This window comes from Huiozyma naganishii, chromosome 4 (genome assembly GCF_000348985.1).
Source record: "Huiozyma naganishii CBS 8797 chromosome 4, complete genome".
In the NCBI taxonomy this organism is placed as follows: Eukaryota; Fungi; Ascomycota; class Saccharomycetes; order Saccharomycetales; family Saccharomycetaceae; genus Huiozyma; species Huiozyma naganishii.
The window spans coordinates 389,319-412,657 of NC_035925.1; the positions used below are offsets into that span (position 1 = coordinate 389,319).

The following is a 23,339-nucleotide window of genomic DNA, read 5'->3' on the forward strand; positions in this document are numbered from 1 at the left end:
TATCAGTATAAAATAAAAATTAGAACTACAACTTTAAAAGAAAACTCTCAAAAACCGGAGAGTTTTGATTTTGAGCAGGGTCCAAGCCAGTTGACCGAAAATGACTACAGCAAAATGCTCGTTCAAAGAATGTGGGTGTAACATTATTGCTGTTGACTACTCCAAATTGGTTTATTTACCGGCTGCTGTCCTAGATGATTACCAGCTTATGCAAAGTACCAAGTCCACTGATGTTGACGTAAACACTAAGGGTCCAAATACCCCATTCACGCTGGTCACTGATGTATGGGCCTTTGATAATATTGGTGTTTCGAAAGATATACCTCCATCGATAGCACCGGAGACAGGCTCCCAATACACATTCCAATACGAGAACGATCAGTGGGATTTGGTGAAGTGTGTAAAATACATGATCTGTGCCGAGTGTGATAGGGGTCCCATTGGAATGGTGTGCCAGATAATGACTCCAGACAAGAGCGAAGAACAGATGGTTTACATGTTGAGCTTGCAAAGCGTTCAGGTCTAGATAGCATAGTTACACTTTGTCCATCGCGGCGGGCAGGTTGTATATTCGCATACATATACTAAAAAACTTTTATTACCCGGTCGGTAACTTGCTCTCTCTGAGGCAAGGAACTTGAAGTTAAAAAAATTTTCATTCAAGTAAAAATAAATTCGCTTTCTGGCCCCCTCCTCATCGCAAGTTCAAAGCTCCCATCAAAGCCACAAAGTCTGCAACAAGTTTAACTATGGCGACAAGGACTCAGTTTGAAAACTCCAACGAGATTGGTGTGTTCTCGAAGTTGACCAATACTTACTGTTTGGTCGCTGTCGGGGGTTCTGAAAATTTTTACTCCGCTTTTGAAGCTGAACTGGGTGATGCTATTCCAATCGCGCATACCACTATTGCTGGTACTCGTATCATTGGTAGAATGACTGCTGGTAACCGGAGAGGTTTGTTGGTCCCAACACAAACTACGGATCAAGAGTTGCAACATCTGAGAAACAGTTTGCCAGACTCCGTCAAGATCCAAAGAGTGGAGGAGAGACTGTCTGCGCTGGGTAATGTGATCTGTTGCAACGACTACGTTGCTCTGGTTCATCCTGATATAGATAGAGAGACTGAAGAATTGATAAGCGATGTATTAGGTGTCGAAGTCTTCCGTCAAACTATCTCTGGTAATATTCTTGTTGGTTCATATTGTGCATTGAGTAACCAAGGTGGGTTGGTCCATCCTCAAACTACTATCCAAGATCAAGAAGAATTGTCCTCTTTACTACAGGTTCCATTGGTGGCTGGTACTGTCAATCACGGTAGCGCCGTCGTTGGTGCCGGCATGGTAGTTAACGATTATTTAGCTGTTACCGGTTTGGATACGACAGCTCCAGAATTGAGTGTCGTCGAGAGTATCTTCCGCTTGCAAGATGCCCAACCAGATGCTATTTCTGGTAACTTGCGTGATACTCTAATTGAAACCTACTCTTAGAGAGAGAGCAATACCCTATTGTACAGTTAATAAGCATATAGTAAACTTTTTTTTTACTTTTAGAGGCATAGTTCGTTATGCATTTCGATTCTCCCTTTAAGTATAAAGCTTCTGAAATTGTATGCGGTGGGTGTTGTATGTGGTATTTTCGGCTTGCTACTTGCGAAATCCCCACTCTTTTCTCCCATCGAACTTGTATTGATGCGATGGCAAAGACAAAAAAATAGTCATCAAAAAAGAAGAATGAAATTGAATACAGGAAACGTAATTGAAGACTTGGGGATCAAAGATGGAATCAATAATACGAAAAAAAAACATCAACGAGAGCAAAAATTATATTCAAGGTTCGTGTCACCGTTGAGGAAATAAGTGAATATTTGTAAAACAGAACTGATCCTCTTTTAGACCCCTTCATTAATATCGAGGAGATTAGATGTCAGTTCATTAGTATACTTCGGCTGAAAATTCCAATTTATTAAACTAACCGGTCCGTTTTGAAATTAAAACAGACAGAAGTGTCTGCAGGACAGGAAAAAAATGAAACTTAAGAGTAAAGCTCTCCTCTCAGACTTTCCACGTTTTAGATATCGCATCCTTCTTTTTTCTTTTAATATACAGTTGTATAAGAAAGTTAACCTTTTAGCACGTTTGTATACTGCAGTTTGGGAAAACAAAGAAAGCAAAGAAAAAACGAACCGCCGTTCCATCTCGAGAGAAAAAGAAGTCATACTTCTGTGAGTTCTCTCGAGCAGGACATTTCTATGACTAAAAAGAGAGAACAATAAAAGGGTACCAAGAGCGGATATGAGAATGTTATAGAGAGCTCATTCGCGGAACGCTCCGTTTAGAGTATCCCCCCACACACCATAAAAATCTCTGAGCGTTTACTAAGTTCCCGAAAGCTTAACAGGTACTGACTTTGAAGCTTATTATTGCTATCCGAACAACGTCCAAGTTGGCCTTATATGAGCACAATCAACACTCCAAACTTCAACGGACAACACAATAGGAAATAGTGCTCTGCCCGACTTTGGAAACATCCGTTTTTTCTTTTAAGTTCGTTCTATTTTCTTTGCCCTCCCCAATGTTCTCTGTCTTATCTCCCGAAGTCAACACCTTTAGGGTAGGGGACAAACGTTGCATGTAAGCCGTAACCACAGCATAAAAAATAAAGGAAAAAAGAATGTTTAATCAGCTGCATTTTTTCGATACCAAACCAGAAGTAATCTCGAAAAACCTTCATGTCTCTGTTCCCGGAAAGGCAAAAAATTATCAGCACCTGTTGACACGGAAGTTACCGAAAAGCGACGCGGATAACGAACGGAAGGACGGATAAGCAAAAAAAAAAGATAAAAATTATATGTAAGCACACAATCAAACAATAGCAAACGTTGCGGGTTGCGGGTTGCGGGTTGCGGGTTTTCGCTGTAGCTGTATTATCCTCCCCTGCCCTCAGACAATAAGCGTCTTCGGGTGTCACGGTATTTTTCGTTTTGTTGGTTATTTTATCGTGCCAGTTGCATTGTTCCACTTATCGCTACACACCCAACAAGTGTGTCTATCCCAAGGGTCCCCCCACGCTTTGCTCTTTAAATGACACAATTGGGAACGTTAAATGTCTCCAAATAAAGCAAATTTGTGTTGTTGTTGCTTTTTCTTAAACGTCAGGTAGTGTGGGGCCTCCCCGTTTTCTCCAAAGATAAAAACAGAATTGAGCCAGCCCAATTTTTTTTTATTTTAATGTTGCGGCTGTCTCTTCCCATTCGTTTAGGAGGTATTGTTTATTCTCTTCTACGTCTCTTTCTCCATGCCTCCCCTTTTTTTACTCTTTTACTTATAAGGTTTCTTGCTACGGGTCTTTCACAGCAGAAAAACACAAAACAGCGCAGGTCGGGAAAAAATATGTTTCAGCCTAAAGCAGCAAAAAGCGTTGTGCACAAAAACACTGCAGAGGTCATCTCCTTTTCGTTTCCGCTCTCTTTTCTTTTTCTGCCGTTGTGCTTTGATCTCTGCGGCACAGTTGCGTCATTTCAAATGTCTCTGTCTGGCTGTCTCGCGTTGGTAGGACATTTTTTGTGCCCGCCGTCAATCAAAATGAGAAACTCAATGTGAATCTGCTAAAGACATTGCCAGAACTCCAAACAGGGGAAAACAACTAAAACGTTAAAAAAACAAGTTCGAGGAAAAAAAACGATCGTAAAAAAAAGAAAGGAAAGGAAAACTGGATCACTGGAGTATATATTCTCAACACGTATATATGCCCGGCATATCTAACGCAGGTCTGCGCCTTGTCACTTCCTTGCTGCCCTTTTTTTCATTTTTTTTTGAAGTAGGCTAGATCTTTTCTGTTCCGTTGTTTCAGATACATTTTTCACTTCTTCTTTTTTTTTTCGTTGCGATAATCTATTTGATCATCTCTATATATGCATTGATTATACGTCCACTAATCTCACTGACAAATTGAGTGTGTGTTCTTTCGTAAGAAGAAGCAGCAATATAATATAATAAAGGGAAATATAAAAAATAATGTTACCACGTTTGCCGGGATCGTATCAACCATCGGTCCAGCCCTGTAGGAACAGCGCTATGTATCAAAATACAAACTATCAAACTCCTGTACCAGCCCAGCCTGGCGCGTATCCATCGGGCACTCACCCATCGTATAGCAGTAGTGACGCAGACTCTAGTAGTGTCACCATGACCCCCAAAACTACAGTCACGAACGACCCCTTCCCAGTACAATTGCCGTCGTTGACGTCACTCGTTTCGAGTATGCCTCGACCACAACGTGTGCAGTCGACGTCCCCGGTCAGTATCCCTCAGACGTCAAACCAACAGCAACAGCTTCAGCAACAACAGCAGATGCAACAACAGATGCAATTACAATACCAACATCAACAACTGCAATATCAACAGCAACAACAGCTGTTACAGTATCAGCAACAGCAACAGCAACAACAGGAGCAGTTTCAATACCAACAACAGTTCCACTACCAGCCACAGATCATGCCACAAGTACACGGGTCACAGTACATTTACCAACAACCTCAGACACAAAATAACCTAGGGCAAAAAACTTATCAACCATACCTCCATGCCTCGCAGTTCCCACCTTACCTCACACCTACCGCTACGCCGGAAGCACAACCAGATTCAGCGTACCAGACACCACAGATGGTTCAAGTTTGCTACGTCCCCGTAGACACTACGCAGAGGGGGCCTGTAGTCTTGATGCCCGAGGTACCGTCTGCGCAATCGGGCCATATCCCTCCCAGTGTCCCCCTGCACAAAAGTGCTCCAGTGGTCCAGAACAACACTTCATCGTTACCAACTTCCATTATCAATGAAGTGAGTTTCCCTCAAAACTCACCTAAACAGAAAACGGTACATACAACCTTCGTTAACAGTAACACTGCACAACCGGGGAAGTTTGTGAAAACCAAAGATTACTACTGCACCGAGGTGAAGAAGGAACGTAAAGTCTCGGATACAATGAAGAACAAACGTTCAAAGGGGATCTCGCCACCTAACGGGAAAAAAGTGATGAAACATGGGATAAACACAAAGATACGGAGAACTAAACAGTGCCCGGTTTGTGGGAAGATTTGCTCGAGACCCTCCACTTTGAAGACGCATTACTTCATCCACACAGGAGATACACCGTTCAAGTGCACCTGGCCAAACTGTGGGAGATCGTTCAACGTGAAAAGCAACATGATGAGACATATGAAAGCTCACGCGAAAAAGGCAGCAGAGTCTGGCAAGAAGGCAGCGGAGCCTGTCAATCGGACAATACAATCTCTCGAACTTGTAGCAGAACCTGTTAAAAAATAAACTATTTATTACATTTTAAGGGCAGTACTAATTACGCTGGGAGGATTCCATAAATGTATATCTATTGTGTACACAACGCTTCGTAATTATGACAAATACCCCAGTTCATGGCCTATGATGTATTATCCAACTGGGTCAGATGCGTTCTGGGAAAGTGAAAAATGAAAAGGTAACTATTGGTTTTCTAAATTTTTGAGTGGCGTCAGGGCAGATATAATTCAGCAAATTACAGTGAGGACTGCTACATAAGTCCCATAAAATTATGTTTTAACTAGCAGTTGAATGTATCGATAAAGCAGATTTTTTTCGTGTTGCAGCCTTCCTCAATTGAACAAAAAAAATGTGTAGCAGGTATTACTTTACTGTTATGTGTTCATTAATTGGGTTCTTGGTTTGTATTTGGACTGCGTGGTCTCTGGTTGGTGTACGTCTCCGGTCTCGTGCAAAGGTATAACGCTGTAATCTCTGTTGTTTACTTCATAACTGGAAATATTTTATTTTTATTCCTGCTTAGTATTACAAAAAATAACTAAGAGTAAAAATTTACAAATTAGGATTCTGAAGATGAATTGTGGAACTCCCCATGAATGGACTTACGTTGGATATTGGAAATCCAGCTTTGTACAATGTTACAATGCCTATCGTCATATAAAAGGTGAAAAGAATTCATCGACAGTTTATGTAGCTCTCCTATTTAATCCGTATATGGGGGAGGAGCTTCCCGCGTTCGGCAATGACCGTCTGCTGGAAGACCCTGCCACACCTCAAACATGTGTAATGCAGCATCATTCTTAGCTTCTAGCAACTTATGACCCAACAAACTAACCGATTTATTCAAGCAACTACAACTGATATAACTACGTATGACTACGCATACGTTGTAAATAAGAATGTCAAACGGTCCTTACAAACTTAATTCAATCACAACCTAATTTACAGATTCTTTTTACCCAAGGAACAAAATAAAACAGACCTGTTCCAGCTGCATTGGACGCCAAAGAAGAAAGATATATTTCCTTTTTGGCATGCTACTTAATAGAATGAAAAGTGTTTTTGAATTTCAACGACATTTTTTTGTTGATCTTGAAAAAAAAGTCTTGTTATGATTATCTATCCTGAGAAAACAGCCCAAAAAAGACCACTATTAGATAATCCCAAATATACATAGAAGTCAAGTTGGGCATAAGCTCTCTGCCCAAAAGCAATAGACATTAAGAGACAGATATAATCTGCTACATTGAAACAAAACAGTCATCACTTTGGAAATTGCATTTGTGTGTTTTTGGTTTTCGAGGTGTAGTCACTACAATATCTTCTTCCATAGCGTAGTTGGGTTTTCTTTACAAGAGACGCGATAAGAATCTCCACATGTCTCACGATGTATTTACCACAATAATAAAATTAAAAAAAACAAGAACGTGAAAATATAATTTACAATAGGTCTGAATTTGCTTGGATAAACCGAATATTTGTTGCATCCTCCAAGGTTATTTGTAATTTCTTTGTTGATAAGCCACTCTGTACAGTTAGGAAGTCGTCAAACCTAAAAATACAATAGAGCCAGTAAAAATTGTTGCCTCTCTCATACTTGCTTAGTTTTTTTTCATACACGTTTTTTTGCAAACAATGTCAAGTCACCAAAAAAAAAATTACAGTGTCACCTGACTTATATCAGCGTGAAACTTACATAATACTCGGGTATCGCCGCGCTCACTAGATACGTAGAGGCAAGTGAACAATGGCATATGGTGACGTGGTGGCGTGTATTACCTCGAACACCAAAAAAGGCCAAGCTAATTTCTGCAACGTGTGACAACACAACGAAAACTGATACCCATAGATGAGACCGGACATTTCAAGCGGATGTTGAACCACATTAAAACCATGTTGCCAAGTGCTGTAAGGAGAAAAATGTTGCAGTTTCCATATTTTTCTTGATGGGAAAAGGGGTAAGTGATCTACTGCACGGATATTTTGCCGTCCTGCACATGTGTCTGACAGCACGACAACAGGCTTTTGCCAACCCAATCACGAAAGGTCAATGACCTACGCCCAGCATCTTTGTTTTACGCTGTACATCTCTCTCTGAAAACGCTTCTTTAGGAAACTAACAACATCCGGGGGAAAAATCCCGAAGACAGAGAGGCTCCATTTTTTTCGCTTTCTTTTGGGTAAAAGCGCGAAAAGAAACGATATATCATTCCTATTCCAATAGGGGCAATTGTTTTTCCTTCTCTGGGCCCCGTTTCAAAATAAGAGCAGAAAATATTCCTAATCGGGTATATCCACGGTTTTTCTCTCTCAAAATGGGAAAAACTGACACAGTCAGCAAAACGTGGTTCAGGTTGAAGATGCGAGAAACTGCATTGTTCTGTCTATCTACATATTTATACTTTGCCTGCATGCATCACCAGCATCTCACAATTATCGTGTCTTTCAAAGGAAACTCTGCAGAATCCGTAGGTATACGTCCTCCTTACACCCACTCCAGCCTCTCCCGAAAAGACGATAAGGCTGGGCAATAAGTGTTTTACTCAGTGCTTCTCTTTGGCTGCCTTCTTCGCAAGCTTTCTTTCATGACTTTTCAGATGCCTCATCAAGTTGCTTTTAACGTTGAACGATTTCGTGCAGTCCCCCCATGTGCATTTGAAGGGAGTGTCCCCCGTGTGAATTAGGTAATGTGTCTTCAAAGTCGAGGGTCTGGAACACACTTTCCCACATACTGGGCACTGTTTGCGCATTTTAACAGCGGATGTGAAGTTGATAGTGAAATTACTGCTACCGTTTTTCTTCCTATGCGCTGACTGAAGATAGGAGTCCTGACTTTCAGCGTTCAACTTTATGCACTTCCTTCTTTTTACACCCTCTTGTGGCCTTCTCAAAGCAGTGATGGTGACCATCGAGGAATCATCATCATCATCGTCTGTGCTTGTGGAGGGGAAGGCATCCTGTAATGAATGCTCCGGTTTCACCCTCGGAACTTGGGATGGTGGGACTGTGAAATTAATGTTTGGTTTAGATGTGCCATTCCCTTGCATCTTGAGCGTAGATGATGTTTGTCTGTGATGTGGGAAACCTGGTAAGAAAACCGTACTGTTCTGTGGGACGACAATGTTGTTCTTCATCGTGGAAGTTGGAACTAGAGTCATACGTGGTGATACAGATGATGGTGGCGTTGAATTCACCATCATCTGTGGTACTCCATTTGGTACCACTGATTTTTCAGACTGATCCGGTGAAAGGTAGGTGTAAAGCTGATTTGGTTGTTCTTGTGCATGATAAGATGACTGACCTTGGATGAAATGCCCCTGATGGTATTGATATTGAAGTGAGGCAGTTACATTTTGATAGTAGTTACCAGCTGACATTCGTTTTTGACCATGTTGGTTGGGGCCAAAATGGTGTGGCTGCAATGGTACTTGCATGTTATCAGTAATATGTGGTTTCTGATTTTGCGACTGTGGGGTGACTCCAGGCCCTGGAATCAAGGCGGAGATTGGGGGTAATTTCACATTGGGATCTTGGAAAGTGTAAGTTGGAGAGTTTCTTACACTAACGAATGGTCCGTTCTCGGTTTGTACCACGACTTCACCATTGAACATTTGCTGGAATGGTTGGTTGTGAACATTGTGGAATATTTTCCCACATTGAGCCTTCTGCAATTCAGAACTCCTCCAAATCCCTTGCGGTGGATTGCCATTATGAACAAGTACCCTAGGGTTACTTAGAGGGTCAAATCGGTTGTCAACGCAGTTATAATAATTAGGAATATTATGGTTTCGGTCGAACTGACCGAGCGTCTGTGGCGACTGTTCTCCTGGTGTGGCAGAGCTAGTGAACATAAGAACTAGATGGGCTTTATATTTACTGTCGATCGTCTGGATAGGAAAAAATATTCTCCCAGTCCTTAGGTGATCTACTTGTCTCTTTGAGAACAAAGAAAGAAAAAGGAATGGCACAAGAATGAACTGTAACAGGTTCCACGAGAGGAAAAGGATTGAAAAAAACTACAGAATAACTACTAGTATATATAGGATACGGAATGCTAGATGATGGACGTCGAGGAGAAGAAAAATATTCCATGTAGAAATTTCGGTATCTCCACGCCGTGAATCTTCCTTCCCCAAATAACTAGAAAACTGGAAATGGAACTTTCAAAATGTTTATCGCTCGTTTCGCCTTTTTTTTCCTTTCCTCCCTCATTCTCTATGGGAGTGCACCCTCCTCCCCCCATAAAATTCGTTACGCCCTATAGCCACAGAAGGGCAGGAGCCATGAATTGTTTCTTTCGAGTACAGTCGAGTTGCCCTATTGCTGGATACTTGAAGACAATAGTTAAAGGAATGAACTGTGACAGCTCTTCCCTAAAAATATCACATTGTTCTCTGTTCGTTTTCTTTTCTTTTTTCCTTATTTTTCTTTTGTTGAACATTTCGACAACTTCGGGAAAGAACAACAGTTGGCCCCTCATTTAATGACAGATGTTTTCGCACACCTTAAGGCACATGAAAAGAAGAGGGTTTTTGCTGGCCAAGTGCGCCTACGGCCCCCCTTTCCTGTTCCTGCAGCTGTTTCTGAGAAAAAAGGTTTTCAAAAATGAAACGTCATTGTCTTGTTTTGCTGCGACGTTTTCCACTCGTAGAGGGAAAAAGAAAAAAAGAAAACGAAAAGACAATAAGCAGTAATTGAGGTGATGAAACATTACAAATTTCTGGCAATCTAGCCCTTACCCACAGAAGACGCTAGAGAGGTCTTTTTTCTTGCTGAGAGATGCCCCTACAAGTGGGAAAATAAAAGTAACGTGGGCATTATCCCATACAGAGAGCGCGTCCTAACCTTATTCTCGAGCTCGGCGTGCCATCGATTTTCATCTTGGGTTATGAACTCTATGGATGGGCTAGTTGTTTATCCTGTGTGAACCCACCTAGAATTGAATCTTTCGCAATTTGTTAAGGATCTACATTTGAGGTTCAACACTGTGGGGACAAAAGTAGCGACACGTCAGACAAACCTCATTGTAGCTTTTGGTTTTCATTCTTTTGCAAAAAAAAAACCCCATGATAAAGAAAAACATGCTTTGCAACAGCGGTGAGAGCTCACTTGTACGTAATGGTGTTTCGAAATAACGAGTTGGGCATAAAAATCTTTTGTTTGGACTGCGCTTCCCCCTTTATCAGAAGCACATACTGCGTTTACTACATATGGAGCTGGTGATCCGCGTGTAGGACCCATTCGCGTTTTACAACAAAGAGGGAAAAAAATAAATGTTTTTGTCGTATGGAGAGAGAGGGGTTGAAACGCAGGGGCCGCTCTCAAGTGTACTGTGAGTAAGGTTAACAGAACACAAATTTAAACGCCGTTAGAATTGGGCTTCAAATTTAGATTTCAAGCTTACTTTTAAACCCGACTCTCTGCTTAATAATGATACCCATACAGCCAAGACTAGCAGGAAATTGCCCCCCCCCCTCTCTCCCATGGATTTGGTCGTTAACACACCACCTCTTTGTTTCTCTATTGTGTTCAGTAATACATTCAGGCTTTTAAACACTCATCTTCCGAAGAGAGAGGAAAAAATATAATACAGCTAATTTTTTCATTTTCGTAGGCACTTTTTTTTCTTTTTGCTCAGGATTCTCCGATAAATTCTCCACAACGTCATAGACGAGAATATACAAAACTGCTCGTGTTACTGTCACCCGAGCCATTTTGCGCTGTTCACCGCGGTCGAGGTAAACAATGGATGTCCAACTTGCCTCTTTGGTGACGTCAACATTGTCGTTGGCCAAGACCGAAACCGGTGTTGCGCTGATTGCCGGTGGGATGGCCGGCACTGTTTCGAGAACCATGGTGTCGCCCTTCGAGAGAGTCAAAATTCTCTTGCAAGTTCAGAACACGAAACCGGTTCCGAACCAGAGTGTGTCATATAATAAAGGTGTCCTTGGGTCAATTGGACAGATTTACAAAGAGGAAGGCGTCAAGGGTTTGTTCAGAGGGAACGGACTGAACTGCGTGAGAATATTCCCATATAGCGCAGTCCAGTTCGTCGTTTATGAGTACTGTAAAAAAAATATGTTCCATATTTATGGACAGGACGAGAACGGGTTGATTAAGCAACTGACCACTTCTCAGCGGTTATTCAGCGGTTCCCTCTGCGCAATATGTAGTTTGATTGTAACACAACCCTTGGATTTAATAAGAACCAGATTATCTATCCAAACTGCAAATTTGAGAAACCTTACGCTGAGCAAAGCGAGGGACATTCAAAACCCACCTGGGTTTTGGGAGCTGTTTAAGAAAATATACAGGGAGGAGGGGAAAGTGTTTGGATTATACAGAGGTATGGTATCTTCAAGTTTACAAGTTGTTCCCTGTGTAGCATTGACTTTTACAGTTTACGAACAATTGAAATCGTTCAACTCTGACCATAAATTGAGTTACTGGCAAAGAAACGTTTACCAATTCTGTATTGGTGCAGTCAGCGGTGCTGTATCCCAGACGGTGACGTACCCGTTTGATCTTTTACGGAAGAGATTCCAAATTATGGCCATGGGGAATAACGAAATGGGGTACCACTACACTGGTATTTGGGACGCATTGAAGACTATCGGGCGTTCTGAAGGGGCTAGAGGGTACTACAAGGGCTTAACAGCTAATCTGTTCAAAGTTATACCTGCTACGGCTATCAATTGGCTTGTCTATGAGCTGATGTCCGATGTCCTTCGATCGTAGAAAAGAACAATAACAAGCCGACTGTATATTTCGACCTTGTCAACTCCCTCGTGTCAACAGCAAACGGTACGAGCCTGATCGAGGTCTTAGGCTTCCTAACCAATGAACCCCAAGAGAGCCCTCCCGCCCCCATTTGCAATCACGTGCACGGACGGCTGGAGGGAAATCCGTACAACACGATATGCAGAGATGCCCCGCTTATCAATCTGCGGATTTCTATTGGTCTCGAAAAAAACACACACAAACTGCAAGGGGTTTTCCGGCCGTAAAATGCGGAGGTCGCTGGCCGGGAAACTGGGGAAACAAGGGACAATGGTAATATAAATTAGGACAAGAACTCTGTTCTTTCCCTGTTTTGCAAATTTTCGTGTTTTTGTGGCTTCCACTTACCTCTGTAACATATACAGTACTAACTACATATACCAAAATATAATACAAGAATGAGACCATCGTTATTGCTTCTGAATGCAGCCGTATGTATATACAAGATGATGTGGATCGAAGTTTTCATCGAGGAATGATGAAGACTAGATCCTTTGGCTATGCCAACAATATGTTACTAACAATGTGGGTTAAGAACCCATCTTCAACAGAAAAAAACTTCTGGAACTAAAGTACCAGTGGAGCTAACACCATTATTCCTGGCCATGAGTGTTGCCTTGGCGTCTGGTTGTTACTTCACATATAGGAAACTTTCCACGGACGATAGTTTAAGAATAACGTCGAATCCTGAGCAATCAGCTTTAGAGGATGTCCTGAGACAGGCTGAAAAGAAGGCCCATTGAACGTAAACATCTCTTTTTGATGTTCCCTTTCTCTTTTTAATTGTTCTATCTGTTAGGGAAGTGCGATATTATAAAAATAGTTAAGAGCGACCAACTTAGATAATATAGTCTTTATTGCACATTTAACTGTAGTTCCCAAGGATAGGGCGCTCTCTCTTGGTTATTTATTTAAAACACTATATACTACTGGGTACCTTTATGTCAAAAAAAAAACGAAATTTTATGAGCGATGAGCTAATAGTGACAGGACAGTAACATGCAAGGTCGCGTATTCTCTACCGTACGTTGTCAAAGACTTGACTCACCTGTAAGATAGGCATAGCAAACCATCAAAAAATGGAGCAAAAAATTAAAAAATAAAGAAGCCCTGTAGGGGGCTCGAACCCCTAACCTTGTGATTAAGAGTCACACGCGCTACCGATTGCGCCAACAAGGCTTAACTTGTTGAAAATTTTGAAAAATAAGGTTTACTATGTTGAAACATTCTAAGCATATGACCGGTGCCAGAAATCGCAAAAACTACTTTAACTGTAAAGGAACCAAACTCAAGAAGGCACAGATCTATTTGTCTATTGGGCTATTACATTGCCTAAAAGTCTCTAATGCTGCTTCTTACCTTATTATAAGGCATTATTTCAAACTGAGAACCTATTTGAGAATTATGAAAGCTGGTGAGTCCAGCAACATTTCCAAAACAAGCAGCACATTTAGCACAAATATATTTATGCAGCCAAAATTAAGAGGTAAATTGCGAGCACTTTCAGGAGAAACCTGCTAGATTTGGGTGTCGTAGTTCGCAGGCCTTCCAACAAAGTTGGGAAGAATGTTTTAAAGTTGGGCGGTGTTTTTCAAATGTTATCAATGAAACGGGATATTTCAGAGCACCAAAAATATTTGTCAGTTGCAGAGCCTCGTTTATGAACCAAACATGCATGAAAGTACTGTCAAGATTGTGTTACCCAAATATTATAAATCCCCTTTCAAAAATACATTAATGAAGATAAGACGCTATAGCTGGAAATTTTGATGTCAGCTTACAATTGTTAACACTGTATCTTTAAACCAACATGCCAGTAGAAAAATTTGTGGAAGGGCCACTTAAAAGCAAGCAGTGAAGTTTGGTCCCACCCGTTGCCAAGAGAGCTACTTAATGATATTATACCATTAACAACAATGTCATACGTAATATAGCAGTTCTAGATGGGTCAGCTGTATCATTTTTCTTCATCATTTTCAGAAAGAATGCCCAGTGAACTTTATGAAGATTCTTAAAGGAAAAAAATCAATCGATCCCTACAATAGTCTCCGCGACAAACCATCATTAAACATTGGTGTCGCACACTGTACGAAAAGCTTAAAAAGCGCCAATGATATCGATATGGACGACTACGATAGTTACAGGGCCTGTGCCAAGGTGCTTGTGGTTGCACTAGTTCAACCCCCTGCGGTTAAAGGTAAAGACAGGGACCTCTCTTGACACATGCAAACGCACACGCGCAAAAACGAACACAATTTGCGATGCCTTTGATCATAATTTACGGAACTGAAAATTTTTGATGAAAAATTTTTTAGCTCATCTCAAAAAACTTTTTTTATAGATCTCTTCTCACTCTTTTAACTCCCAACATTGCCAATTGACCAGCAAAGTGAGGCGTTCTTGAGGTCTATTAGGGGTAATCAAGATGAGCAAAGTTTCCAAACAGAAAGTCGGTTTGAGATCTGCTCATTTCAGGACTGTAGAGAGGGAGTCCCGCTTCATAAATCCACCAAAGGATAAAACAGCATACCCACTACTGAAAGAAGCCGTTGAACCTCACGTAGGCTCTTTCAATGCACTAACAGAAGGCCCCAATGGAGGTTTACTAAATGCAGGTGTTAAAGATATACATGAGAAGGTTATTTTTGATGGTAAAGTCGCGACTGATGAAGATGCGGTCAATGACGGCTATTTAGGTAACAAGCTTGCCATCAGTGTTGAGCAGGTTTCCATCTCCAAGCCTACATCAAACGATGGCGTTTCATCTGCTGTTGAAAGAAAAGTTTTTCCAACTGAAGCTAGACAGAGATTGACCTCTTACAAGGGGAAATTACTGTTAAAGCTTAAGTGGTCTGTCAACAACGGGGAAGATGAATTCAGCGAAGTCAGAGATTGTGGTGGTTTGCCAGTCATGCTCCAAAGTAACAGGTGTCATTTGAATAAATTGTCGCCCTACGATCTGGTTCAACAAAAGGAAGAGTCAGACGAAGTAGGTGGATACTTTATTGTGAACGGTATCGAAAAATTGATCAGAATGCTCATTGTACAACGTAGAAACCATCCTATGGCCATCATAAGACCATCTTTCACCAATAGAGGTGCGTCGTATTCTGCCTTTGGTATCCAAATTAGGGCTGTAAGGCCTGATCAAACATCTCAGACGAATGTCTTACATTATTTAAATGATGGTCAGGTCACCTTCAGATTTTCTTGGAGAAAGAACGAATACCTGATCCCCGCCGTTATGATCCTGAAAGCTCTTTGCGACACTAGCGACAGGGAGATTTTTGACGGTATTGTTGGTTCGGACTTGTCCAATTCCTTTTTGACTGATCGTCTCGAATTGCTATTGCGTGGTTTCAAGAAGAGGTACCCAACTTTACAGAACCGGACGCAGGTTCTACAATACCTGGGTGACAAATTCCGTTTTGTCTTCCAAGCGTCTGCTGATAAGACTGATTACGAAGTTGGCCAGGAGGTGCTTAACCGCATTGTATTGGTTCACCTTGGTAACGGTAACAATGAAGACAAATCAAAGCTTCTACTTTTCATGATTAGAAAGCTTTACTCCCTCGTTGCTGGCGAGTGCTCCCCGGATAATCCAGATGCTACTCAACATCAAGAAGTTTTACTAGGGGGATTCTTATACGGGATGATAATCAAAGAAAAAATTGACGAATACCTGCAGAATATAATCTCCCAAATTAGAGCGGACATAAACAGAGGCATGGCTATCAACTTCAAAGATCGCAAGTACATGTCAAGAGTTTTGATGAGAGTAAATGAGAATATTGGTTCCAAATTGCAATACTTCTTGTCAACGGGTAATCTAGTGTCTCAGTCTGGTCTCGATTTACAACAAGTTTCTGGTTACACTGTTGTTGCTGAAAAAATTAACTTTTATCGTTTCATTTCCCATTTCAGAATGGTGCATAGAGGTTCATTCTTTGCCCAACTTAAAACTACAACGGTCAGAAAGCTGTTGCCAGAATCATGGGGGTTCCTTTGCCCGGTGCATACGCCGGATGGTTCTCCATGTGGTCTTCTAAACCATTTCGCCCATAAGTGTAGTATTTCGACCACACAATCCGATGTTACAAAGGTTCCTAGTTTGTTGTACTCCCTAGGTGTCTCTTCAGCATCTCATACGTTTGCCGCAGGCCCATCCTTATGCTGTGTCCAGTTGGACGGTAGAATTATTGGTTGGACGTCACATGCACAAGGTAAAATCATCGCTGACACCTTGAGATTTTTAAAGGTCGAAGGTAAAACTGATGGGTTACCATTGGATCTAGAAATTGGTTACGTCCCACCATCCACCAAGGGTCAATACCCGGGATTGTACTTGTTTGCTGGGCATTCCAGAATGATGCGTCCAGTTCGTTACCTTCCTCTAGATAAGGAGGACATAGTCGGTCCATTCGAACAGGTTTACATGAACATCGCTGTCACGCAACAAGAGATCCAAAACAACATTCATTCTCATGTAGAATTCACCCCAACTAACATCCTTTCGATTTTGGCCAACTTGACTCCATTTTCAGATTTCAACCAGTCCCCAAGAAATATGTACCAGTGTCAAATGGGTAAGCAAACAATGGGTACGCCAGGTGTTGCGCTGTGCCACCGTTCCGACAATAAGCTGTACAGACTCCAATCGGGTCAGACACCTATTGTCAAGGCCAACTTATATGATGATTATGGTATGGACAATTTCCCTAACGGTACCAATGCTGTTGTGGCGGTCATTTCGTATACTGGTTACGATATGGACGATGCCATGATTATCAACAAGTCTGCCGACGAGAGAGGATTTGGATACGGTACAATGTACAAAGTGGAAAAAATAGATCTTTCGCTAAACAGAAACCGTGGTGACCCCGTGTCGCAACATTTCGGTTTCGGTAGTGACGACTGGCCTAAGGAATGGTTAAACAAATTGGATGATGATGGGCTTCCCCACATCGGTACTTACGTTGAGGAGGGTGACCCTATCTGTGCCTACTTTGATGATGTAGTAAACAAGACGAAAATCAAAACTTATCATTCTTCCGAGCCTGGTTATATCGAGGAAGTGAACCTGATCGGGGATGAATCCAATAAATTCCAAGAGTTGCAAACGGTGAGTATTAAATACCGTATCAGAAGAACCCCTCAAATTGGTGACAAGTTTTCATCTCGGCATGGTCAAAAGGGTGTTTGTTCTAGAAAATGGCCCACTGTTGATATGCCCTTCAGCGAAACCGGTATTCAACCAGACGTTATTATCAACCCTCATGCTTTCCCATCTCGTATGACCATTGGTATGTTTGTAGAGTCTCTTGCTGGTAAAGCTGGGGCTTTGCATGGTATTGCCCAGGACGCGACTCCATGGATATTCAATGAGGACGATACTCCAGCGGATTACTTTGGGGAGCAACTTGCCAAGGCTGGTTACAACTACCACGGTAACGAACCAATGTATTCTGGTGCTACAGGTGAGGAGTTAAGGGTTGACATTTATGTTGGTGTGGTTTATTATCAAAGATTGCGTCACATGGTTAACGATAAGTTCCAAGTGCGTTCAACAGGTCCTGTGAACAGTCTGACGATGCAACCGGTTAAAGGTAGAAAGAGACACGGTGGTATCCGTGTTGGTGAGATGGAAAGAGACGCCTTGATTGGTCACGGTACTTCGTTCTTGCTACAGGACCGTCTGTTGAACTGTTCTGATTACACCCAGACGCCCGTTTGTCGCGAGTGTGGTTCTATCTTGACCACTCAACAAACAGTTCCAAGGATTGGTGCGCCTTCCACTGTATGCTGTCGTCGTTGTGCTGTTAAGTTTGATGATGCTAAAAAAATGCTATCTCAATATGGTGGGGAGGAGACTATTTTCATCGACGATTCCCAGATATGGGAGGACGGTCAAGGCCATAAATTTGTTGGGGGTAATAACACCACGACGATTGCTGTGCCGTTTGTTTTGAAATATCTGGACTCAGAGCTGACGGCCATGGGTATCAAATTACGCTACAACGTTGAACCAAAATAAGAACTTAAATATTTGCACATAAGCATTTTTTTTCTGTAATATAGAAGGTAAGTATGTTCGTACACACATTTGAAAAGGAACAAAAAAAAAAAAGAAGGACCTTTCTCCTCAGTATCTTCTCCTGCTTATAGTAACGTTTCATGCTTCATTAAATTCTTTAAATATAACACAGGGTACATATAGATACAAATGCAAGTCCTTTCCGTACACGAAAACCAGACTGATGCCTCAAAATGTCCTGATTAAAACCCACAATCCGAATAGTCTTGAACGTTCATATCCATGATGTCCTTCCGCGTCTTTTTGAAGATTCTTCTAAAGATATTGGTGTCAGATCTGGTCAACCCCTTCGAGAAGTGACAGAAATGTTCTTTATCCGTATTGATGTGCTTCTTATGAGCCAGCCTCGTACACGACGAACAGGGGAAGAACAGTAGCAACTTATCCAGATGTTTCATCAACTTAACGTCGCTCCCCCTCTCGTACAACTCATTTGGTATTTTGAATTGTTTTGGGAATTGAAGTGCAAGCTCCCTTGCCTCCTCTAGCGAGACTTGATGGATCAACTTATCGGAAAGCATGTGCATGATTGCCGAGTCTCTGAAAAGAACCTCCACTTTAGCATCACACCTGACTTTCTTGGACCTACATACATTGCAACTGGGCCCCATCCTTTGTCTTTTCTTCCCCTTGAAATACTGCTCTGAATCGGTAGACTGTGGGATAGGTGAAGCGAAACCAGAATTGGAACTCTGACTACTGATGTCGTCACTCTCTGAGATAGACTGAACAGAGGAATTCCTTGCTCGATCCAGGAGCCCTTCTGTTTTCAACCCATCACTGTGTGTAGTGGTATAGTTATTATCATTGAGTGACATTATAAATGGGTCCTCTCTTTTGTCAAGCGAACTCAACGGCGCCAAATGTTGTTGCTGTTGCTGCTGTCTACCATTTTGCGAGTCCTTTAACAGAAAAACGTTGATGCTCGGTAGCAAGAGCGGATGCATGGATTTGTTCACGTTCACTATTGGAATACTGGATAACATATTTATGCAAAGACAGGGAAATGGCGAAACTTTACAAAAAAAGAGCGAAAGAAAGAGAGTATGCCCGATCGATGCAACCCGGTAAGCTATTACGCTGACTACAACTAAGAGCTACACTATAACCTAAACCGAAAAATAATAAACGAACAAGTGATAAAATTTTCCGGAAGAATTATGGGGAAACACAACCTTCTTTATATAACATGGACAACCGGGGTTCAAGATTCCGGATGACGAAACCCCAGATGGATAGATTCACGAAGGAGTATTCCCGCATGCTTTTTTTCTCTTCGCTTCCCACTAAGTAACCAGCCTGCCCCGCCCCCTCCCGCTCCTCAATTACGGTATTTCCCGACTCTTTGACGTTCCGGATCTTAAAAAAAAAAAGAAACAAAAAGACCCAACCCCACGTTAAAATTCGTGTTTTACAACGCCGAAAAAAACAAACAAACAAAAATAATGGCTTTCGCATTTTTGCTCTTTCCGTTTTGGCACTCTCCTGCGGGAAAATGAAAGAAAGTGCCATTGCGAGGGAGGGCCGCCCTGCGCCGCTTCTCTGCCAGAAAATGCCCGAATGCGCCCTCCCCGCCTTCGTTTCCCTCCCCTTCTTTCCCCGCGCCCCCCAAAACACAATGGACACACGTAAAAAACAGCCGAGGACAGATACGGGTTCCGTGTTCCGCGAAGGGCACTGAAAGAGACGCAGGACTCACTTCCAACGTAGAGTCACACACACACATACTCACCCAAGACAAACGCGGAGGGTCGTGACAACAGAGAAAAGAAAAAAGAAATTCAAAGTAGGTAAGCGGCGTTCCGTGCTGGGCTGGTTTCTGTGCGTTCCTGCCACCCCCCACCACTCGGAGTGCAAATGACCGTCTTTTTTGTCCCCCCACTAAAAGACATTTCCCAAAGAAGAAATAAGACAATCCGCCTAATAAAAAAATTCGAAAAAAAATTGCTCCGGGGGAAAACCACTTTTTATTTCTTGATGAAGCATCCCGCGGATACAGCACCGAGCGGAAACAATAAGGGGGGCTGGAATGGACCTGAGAAAAGAACCGATAATGCACCCTCGGACGTTTGGACGATAACGTGTAACAAGAGTTCAGGAAACGTTTCACCAAATTGACTTGCAAGGCATGCTGCAGTGCAATAGGGCAACCGGAATAAAAAAGTAAAACAAAGCGCACTCCAAGTTCGACTCTCTGGGCCGCAATGCTGTGGCAACCTGCCGAGGCAGTAGATCGATATGCCCTTCTCGGACAAAAAAAGCCGAACGCCTGACCGGATCTAGAACCAGGAAAGGCGCAAATGCACTTTCTGTGTCGACTCGGCCTCTGCTTGCCTGTCTGTCTCTCTATCTTTTTTTCATTACCCTTCAGGGAAATGTTTACGGTATTTCCTATCCTCGACTCTTTCGCTTTTTTTTTTGTGGCCGTGGTTTTCGCCACCCACCCTCTTTAAAATCGGCGTATCCGAATCCGTACACAAATAACACCTGCCACATTGTTCCGTCGTTTCTTTTCGCTGCGTGCGTCATCTCGCCATCCTCCGCCCGGAACGAACGCACAGACACCGGCGCCGTATTGTTCTGCGAGGGACTGGCCCTCATTGTTGTTTTGCTCCGATTATTTCCTTGATGCCCCCCCACCCCCACCGAGCTGGTTTGATGGCCTCACTCGTGGGTACAATTTCTAAAGTGCTGCTCTGAGAGCTATTTCGTAGGTCATAAATTAAAACGTTACTAAGAAGCAAGTACGGGTGAATGAACCCCCGTGCTCGCTTGTATATACTGTAGTTGCTTAGTAAAAAAAAAGAAGGTGTATTGCGTGGAGAGTGCCACGGGGGAGGGGGAGAGGCGTTGATACTTCATCTATCTTTATGGGAGTAATTACAACATTGCCAAAATAAAATAAAAACAATTATGGGGCAGGGGTGTTTGGTCAAGCGCAACTCCCCCCCCCCCCACAGTGGTTACTCTCGTGTGTTCCTTCGTATTAAAGGGTGGACAGAAAACTGTCTAGTTCTGCGAATCCTTGGTCAGATAGCAGGTCTGTTGGCGAAGACGAGGGTGGCTTGAGATCTGGTGATTGTAGTTTACCGTTGGTGTCTATGCCGCCACCGTTACCAGCTTGATGGTTTAGAGCACCAGTCAAGTTTTTCCCATTGATGTCGTGAGCTATGTTCTCGTCTATGGCACTCATGTTGAAATTCTCTAAACCGACTCCATGACTCTCTGGAGATTGGAACGAGTGTAAACTGGACCCGTCGTCCAAATTGCTCACTACCATCGGGTTTATAGTACGCCCGGGGGAATTCTTCGTATACTTGTGGTTTCTGTCGATACTGGAAGATCTCTTGTTGTTGTAACCTTCAGAGCTACTAGTAGCCCTTGCTGGCCGTTGTTTTCGCTTATGGTGTGGCTCGTAGTCTGGTATATCCATAAAACTTGGCATCAGGGACAACACTTCGACACTTTGTACACTGTCGTTATCGTTAAGCGACTGAGGGTACTCACTCACGGACTGTTGTGGCTGCTGCTGCTGGTGTGCGGGTTGTTGTAGACGGTGTTGATCTCCTTGAACGTTGTTCCACTGATGGAAACTTTGTGTTGGTTGTGCGGATTCCTCGGTTTGTCCATTTTTCTCCTGTAAGAGTAAGTTTGCCCTAGACAACGTGGATATAGAAGACGAATCTGGGAACATATCGAGCAACCCGTTACTTGCCATGTGTTTTATATGCTCATCATTCATCTGGGCGGGGGCCTCACTACCCCTGCTTGGAGCGTTCCCAGCCGAACGGTAGTAATCCGTGTTTGTGTTCGTATGCGTCGTTGCAGTAGTGCTCAAATTCTTTATCGATGCATCCTCAAGGTCCCAACCGTCTGCGTCATTGACGTTACCGACACCGTTGATATCCGAAGGTATAAACTCCTCTAAGGGTACAATTACCTCACCGACACTCCGTTTCGGCAAAACCGCCGATCCCTTCCTCGCACCATTCAGGGAGTCCAACCCAACGCTGAGGTTGTTTTCGAGCAGGTTTAAATGTGAGTCCGACCTCGTTGGACCCGCGCTTGAGTTCGTGTCCCAGTTGTTCAAGTGGTGTTTGGCCCTTTGCACTAGACTACCACTGTTGGTGAAACTATTTGACACGGCATGATTTGCGTCTGAGAAGAACCCGAAAGAGGGCCCGACTAACGTGGGGCTCTGTGGTGACGCTAAGTTTTGGTCAAGGGACGTGGATGAATGCAGGGATGATATCGAAGCCAGGGAGGGGACGTGGTGATAATCCTTGGATATTTTCCCCGGGACAGAGTCGTTATCGATGAATGAACTTGGGAAGTAACCGGAGGAATCACTGGCCACACTTTGATTTGAAAAAAAATGACTATCGAGCGATGCCGTTGATGCAGCTCTTTCAAATTTCTGTTGCCTGGATTTATTTTTCCTCTGTATATTTACTGGATTACTCGTTTGGCCACTTAGTTTCCTACTACTAGTACTGCTACTCAGTCGCTTGTTAGCGTGTACAGCACAAGGCACCTCCGTACCACACGTACAACTCTGGTTTGCCAGTTCTTTGGCCTTTGCCCTTGCCTCCTCTTTCGCCCTCTGTTGCTGTCGTTTTTTCTCTTGTCGCCCACAAGTGCAAGTCCCCGGTGGTTTAGCACACTTGTTCTTCCTCAGTTCTTTACAGTACGAACACGTTGTGGAGGGCCTACCCTTTGGCTTGATCATCATCAGTGGCTGATCTGTATGGTTACAAGTAGTCACCCTGTGACCTCTTATACAACGTTCACACGCATACTTGATACCGTTAATCAGCACCATATTCGTTAGTCCTATCTTTTTCAGACGTGTGGTAACGTGCGTCCAACGGTGCGTCTATTTAAATAGTTAACACAAGCGTTGCCTACCTCTTGCCTCTCTCTCTCTATATATATGCGTCTGAGAAAGTAAGGAAGAAAGTATATGCCGTACACTTCACCAACTGTAGCAAACTTCCTTCTCTATCTCCAGAAAGTGGCTTGCCATGAAGTTCAAATGAACAGTAACTAGAAAAAGACAAAAAAAAAAAAAAAACCAAAGAAAAAAAAGAAAGAAAAAATAACAGGGAAAGACAAAACATCAAGATGTTTTGCTTAAAACAGAGAGAGACGAA

At 42.7% G+C, this 23,339-nt stretch overlaps 9 protein-coding genes and 1 non-coding gene across 10 annotated transcripts; 6 read left to right on the plus strand and 4 right to left on the minus strand.

The window, feature by feature from the left end:
* Positions 1-100: 100 nt before the first annotated feature.
* DSS4 (guanine nucleotide exchange factor DSS4) lies at positions 101-526 on the plus strand (the record flags this gene model as incomplete). Its single annotated transcript, XM_022607647.1, has 1 exon — positions 101-526. The coding sequence occupies one exon, from the start codon at positions 101-103 to the stop codon at positions 524-526; it is 426 nt and encodes a 141-aa protein (XP_022464222.1).
* A 223-nt stretch (positions 527-749) lies between these two features.
* On the plus strand, positions 750-1,487 carry TIF6 (translation initiation factor 6; the record flags this gene model as incomplete). The annotated part of the gene is made up of 1 exon (XM_022607648.1): positions 750-1,487. One exon carries the CDS (start codon positions 750-752, stop codon positions 1,485-1,487), a length of 738 nt encoding a protein of 245 aa, XP_022464223.1.
* Positions 1,488-4,013: 2,526 nt separating this feature from the next.
* KNAG0D02280 (uncharacterized protein) lies at positions 4,014-5,321 on the plus strand (the record flags this gene model as incomplete). The annotated part of the gene is made up of 1 exon (XM_022607649.1): positions 4,014-5,321. The coding sequence occupies one exon, from the start codon at positions 4,014-4,016 to the stop codon at positions 5,319-5,321; it is 1,308 nt and encodes a 435-aa protein (XP_022464224.1).
* Positions 5,322-7,855: 2,534 nt separating this feature from the next.
* On the minus strand, positions 7,856-9,163 carry KNAG0D02290 (C2H2-type zinc finger protein; the record flags this gene model as incomplete). The annotated part of the gene is made up of 1 exon (XM_022607650.1): positions 7,856-9,163. The coding sequence occupies one exon, from the start codon at positions 9,161-9,163 to the stop codon at positions 7,856-7,858; it is 1,308 nt and encodes a 435-aa protein (XP_022464225.1).
* A 1,894-nt stretch (positions 9,164-11,057) lies between these two features.
* Positions 11,058-12,050, plus strand: MRX21 (Mrx21p; the record flags this gene model as incomplete). The annotated part of the gene is made up of 1 exon (XM_022607651.1): positions 11,058-12,050. One exon carries the CDS (start codon positions 11,058-11,060, stop codon positions 12,048-12,050), a length of 993 nt encoding a protein of 330 aa, XP_022464226.1.
* Positions 12,051-12,490: 440 nt separating this feature from the next.
* On the plus strand, positions 12,491-12,835 carry MRA1 (Mra1p; the record flags this gene model as incomplete). The annotated part of the gene is made up of 2 exons (XM_022607653.1): positions 12,491-12,523; positions 12,644-12,835. 2 exons carry the CDS (start codon positions 12,491-12,493, stop codon positions 12,833-12,835), a joined length of 225 nt encoding a protein of 74 aa, XP_022464227.1.
* Positions 12,836-13,198: 363 nt separating this feature from the next.
* Positions 13,199-13,271, minus strand: KNAG0Dtrna2K. The gene has a single exon. It is a non-coding gene; the product is annotated as a tRNA-Lys (tRNA).
* A 1,246-nt stretch (positions 13,272-14,517) lies between these two features.
* On the plus strand, positions 14,518-18,126 carry RPA135 (DNA-directed RNA polymerase I core subunit RPA135; the record flags this gene model as incomplete). Its single annotated transcript, XM_022607654.1, has 1 exon — positions 14,518-18,126. One exon carries the CDS (start codon positions 14,518-14,520, stop codon positions 18,124-18,126), a length of 3,609 nt encoding a protein of 1,202 aa, XP_022464228.1.
* A 242-nt stretch (positions 18,127-18,368) lies between these two features.
* On the minus strand, positions 18,369-19,172 carry SUT2 (Sut2p; the record flags this gene model as incomplete). Its single annotated transcript, XM_022607655.1, has 1 exon — positions 18,369-19,172. One exon carries the CDS (start codon positions 19,170-19,172, stop codon positions 18,369-18,371), a length of 804 nt encoding a protein of 267 aa, XP_022464229.1.
* A 2,000-nt stretch (positions 19,173-21,172) lies between these two features.
* On the minus strand, positions 21,173-23,008 carry HAA1 (Haa1p; the record flags this gene model as incomplete). The annotated part of the gene is made up of 1 exon (XM_022607656.1): positions 21,173-23,008. The coding sequence occupies one exon, from the start codon at positions 23,006-23,008 to the stop codon at positions 21,173-21,175; it is 1,836 nt and encodes a 611-aa protein (XP_022464230.1).
* Between the last annotated feature and the right edge of the window lie 331 nt (positions 23,009-23,339).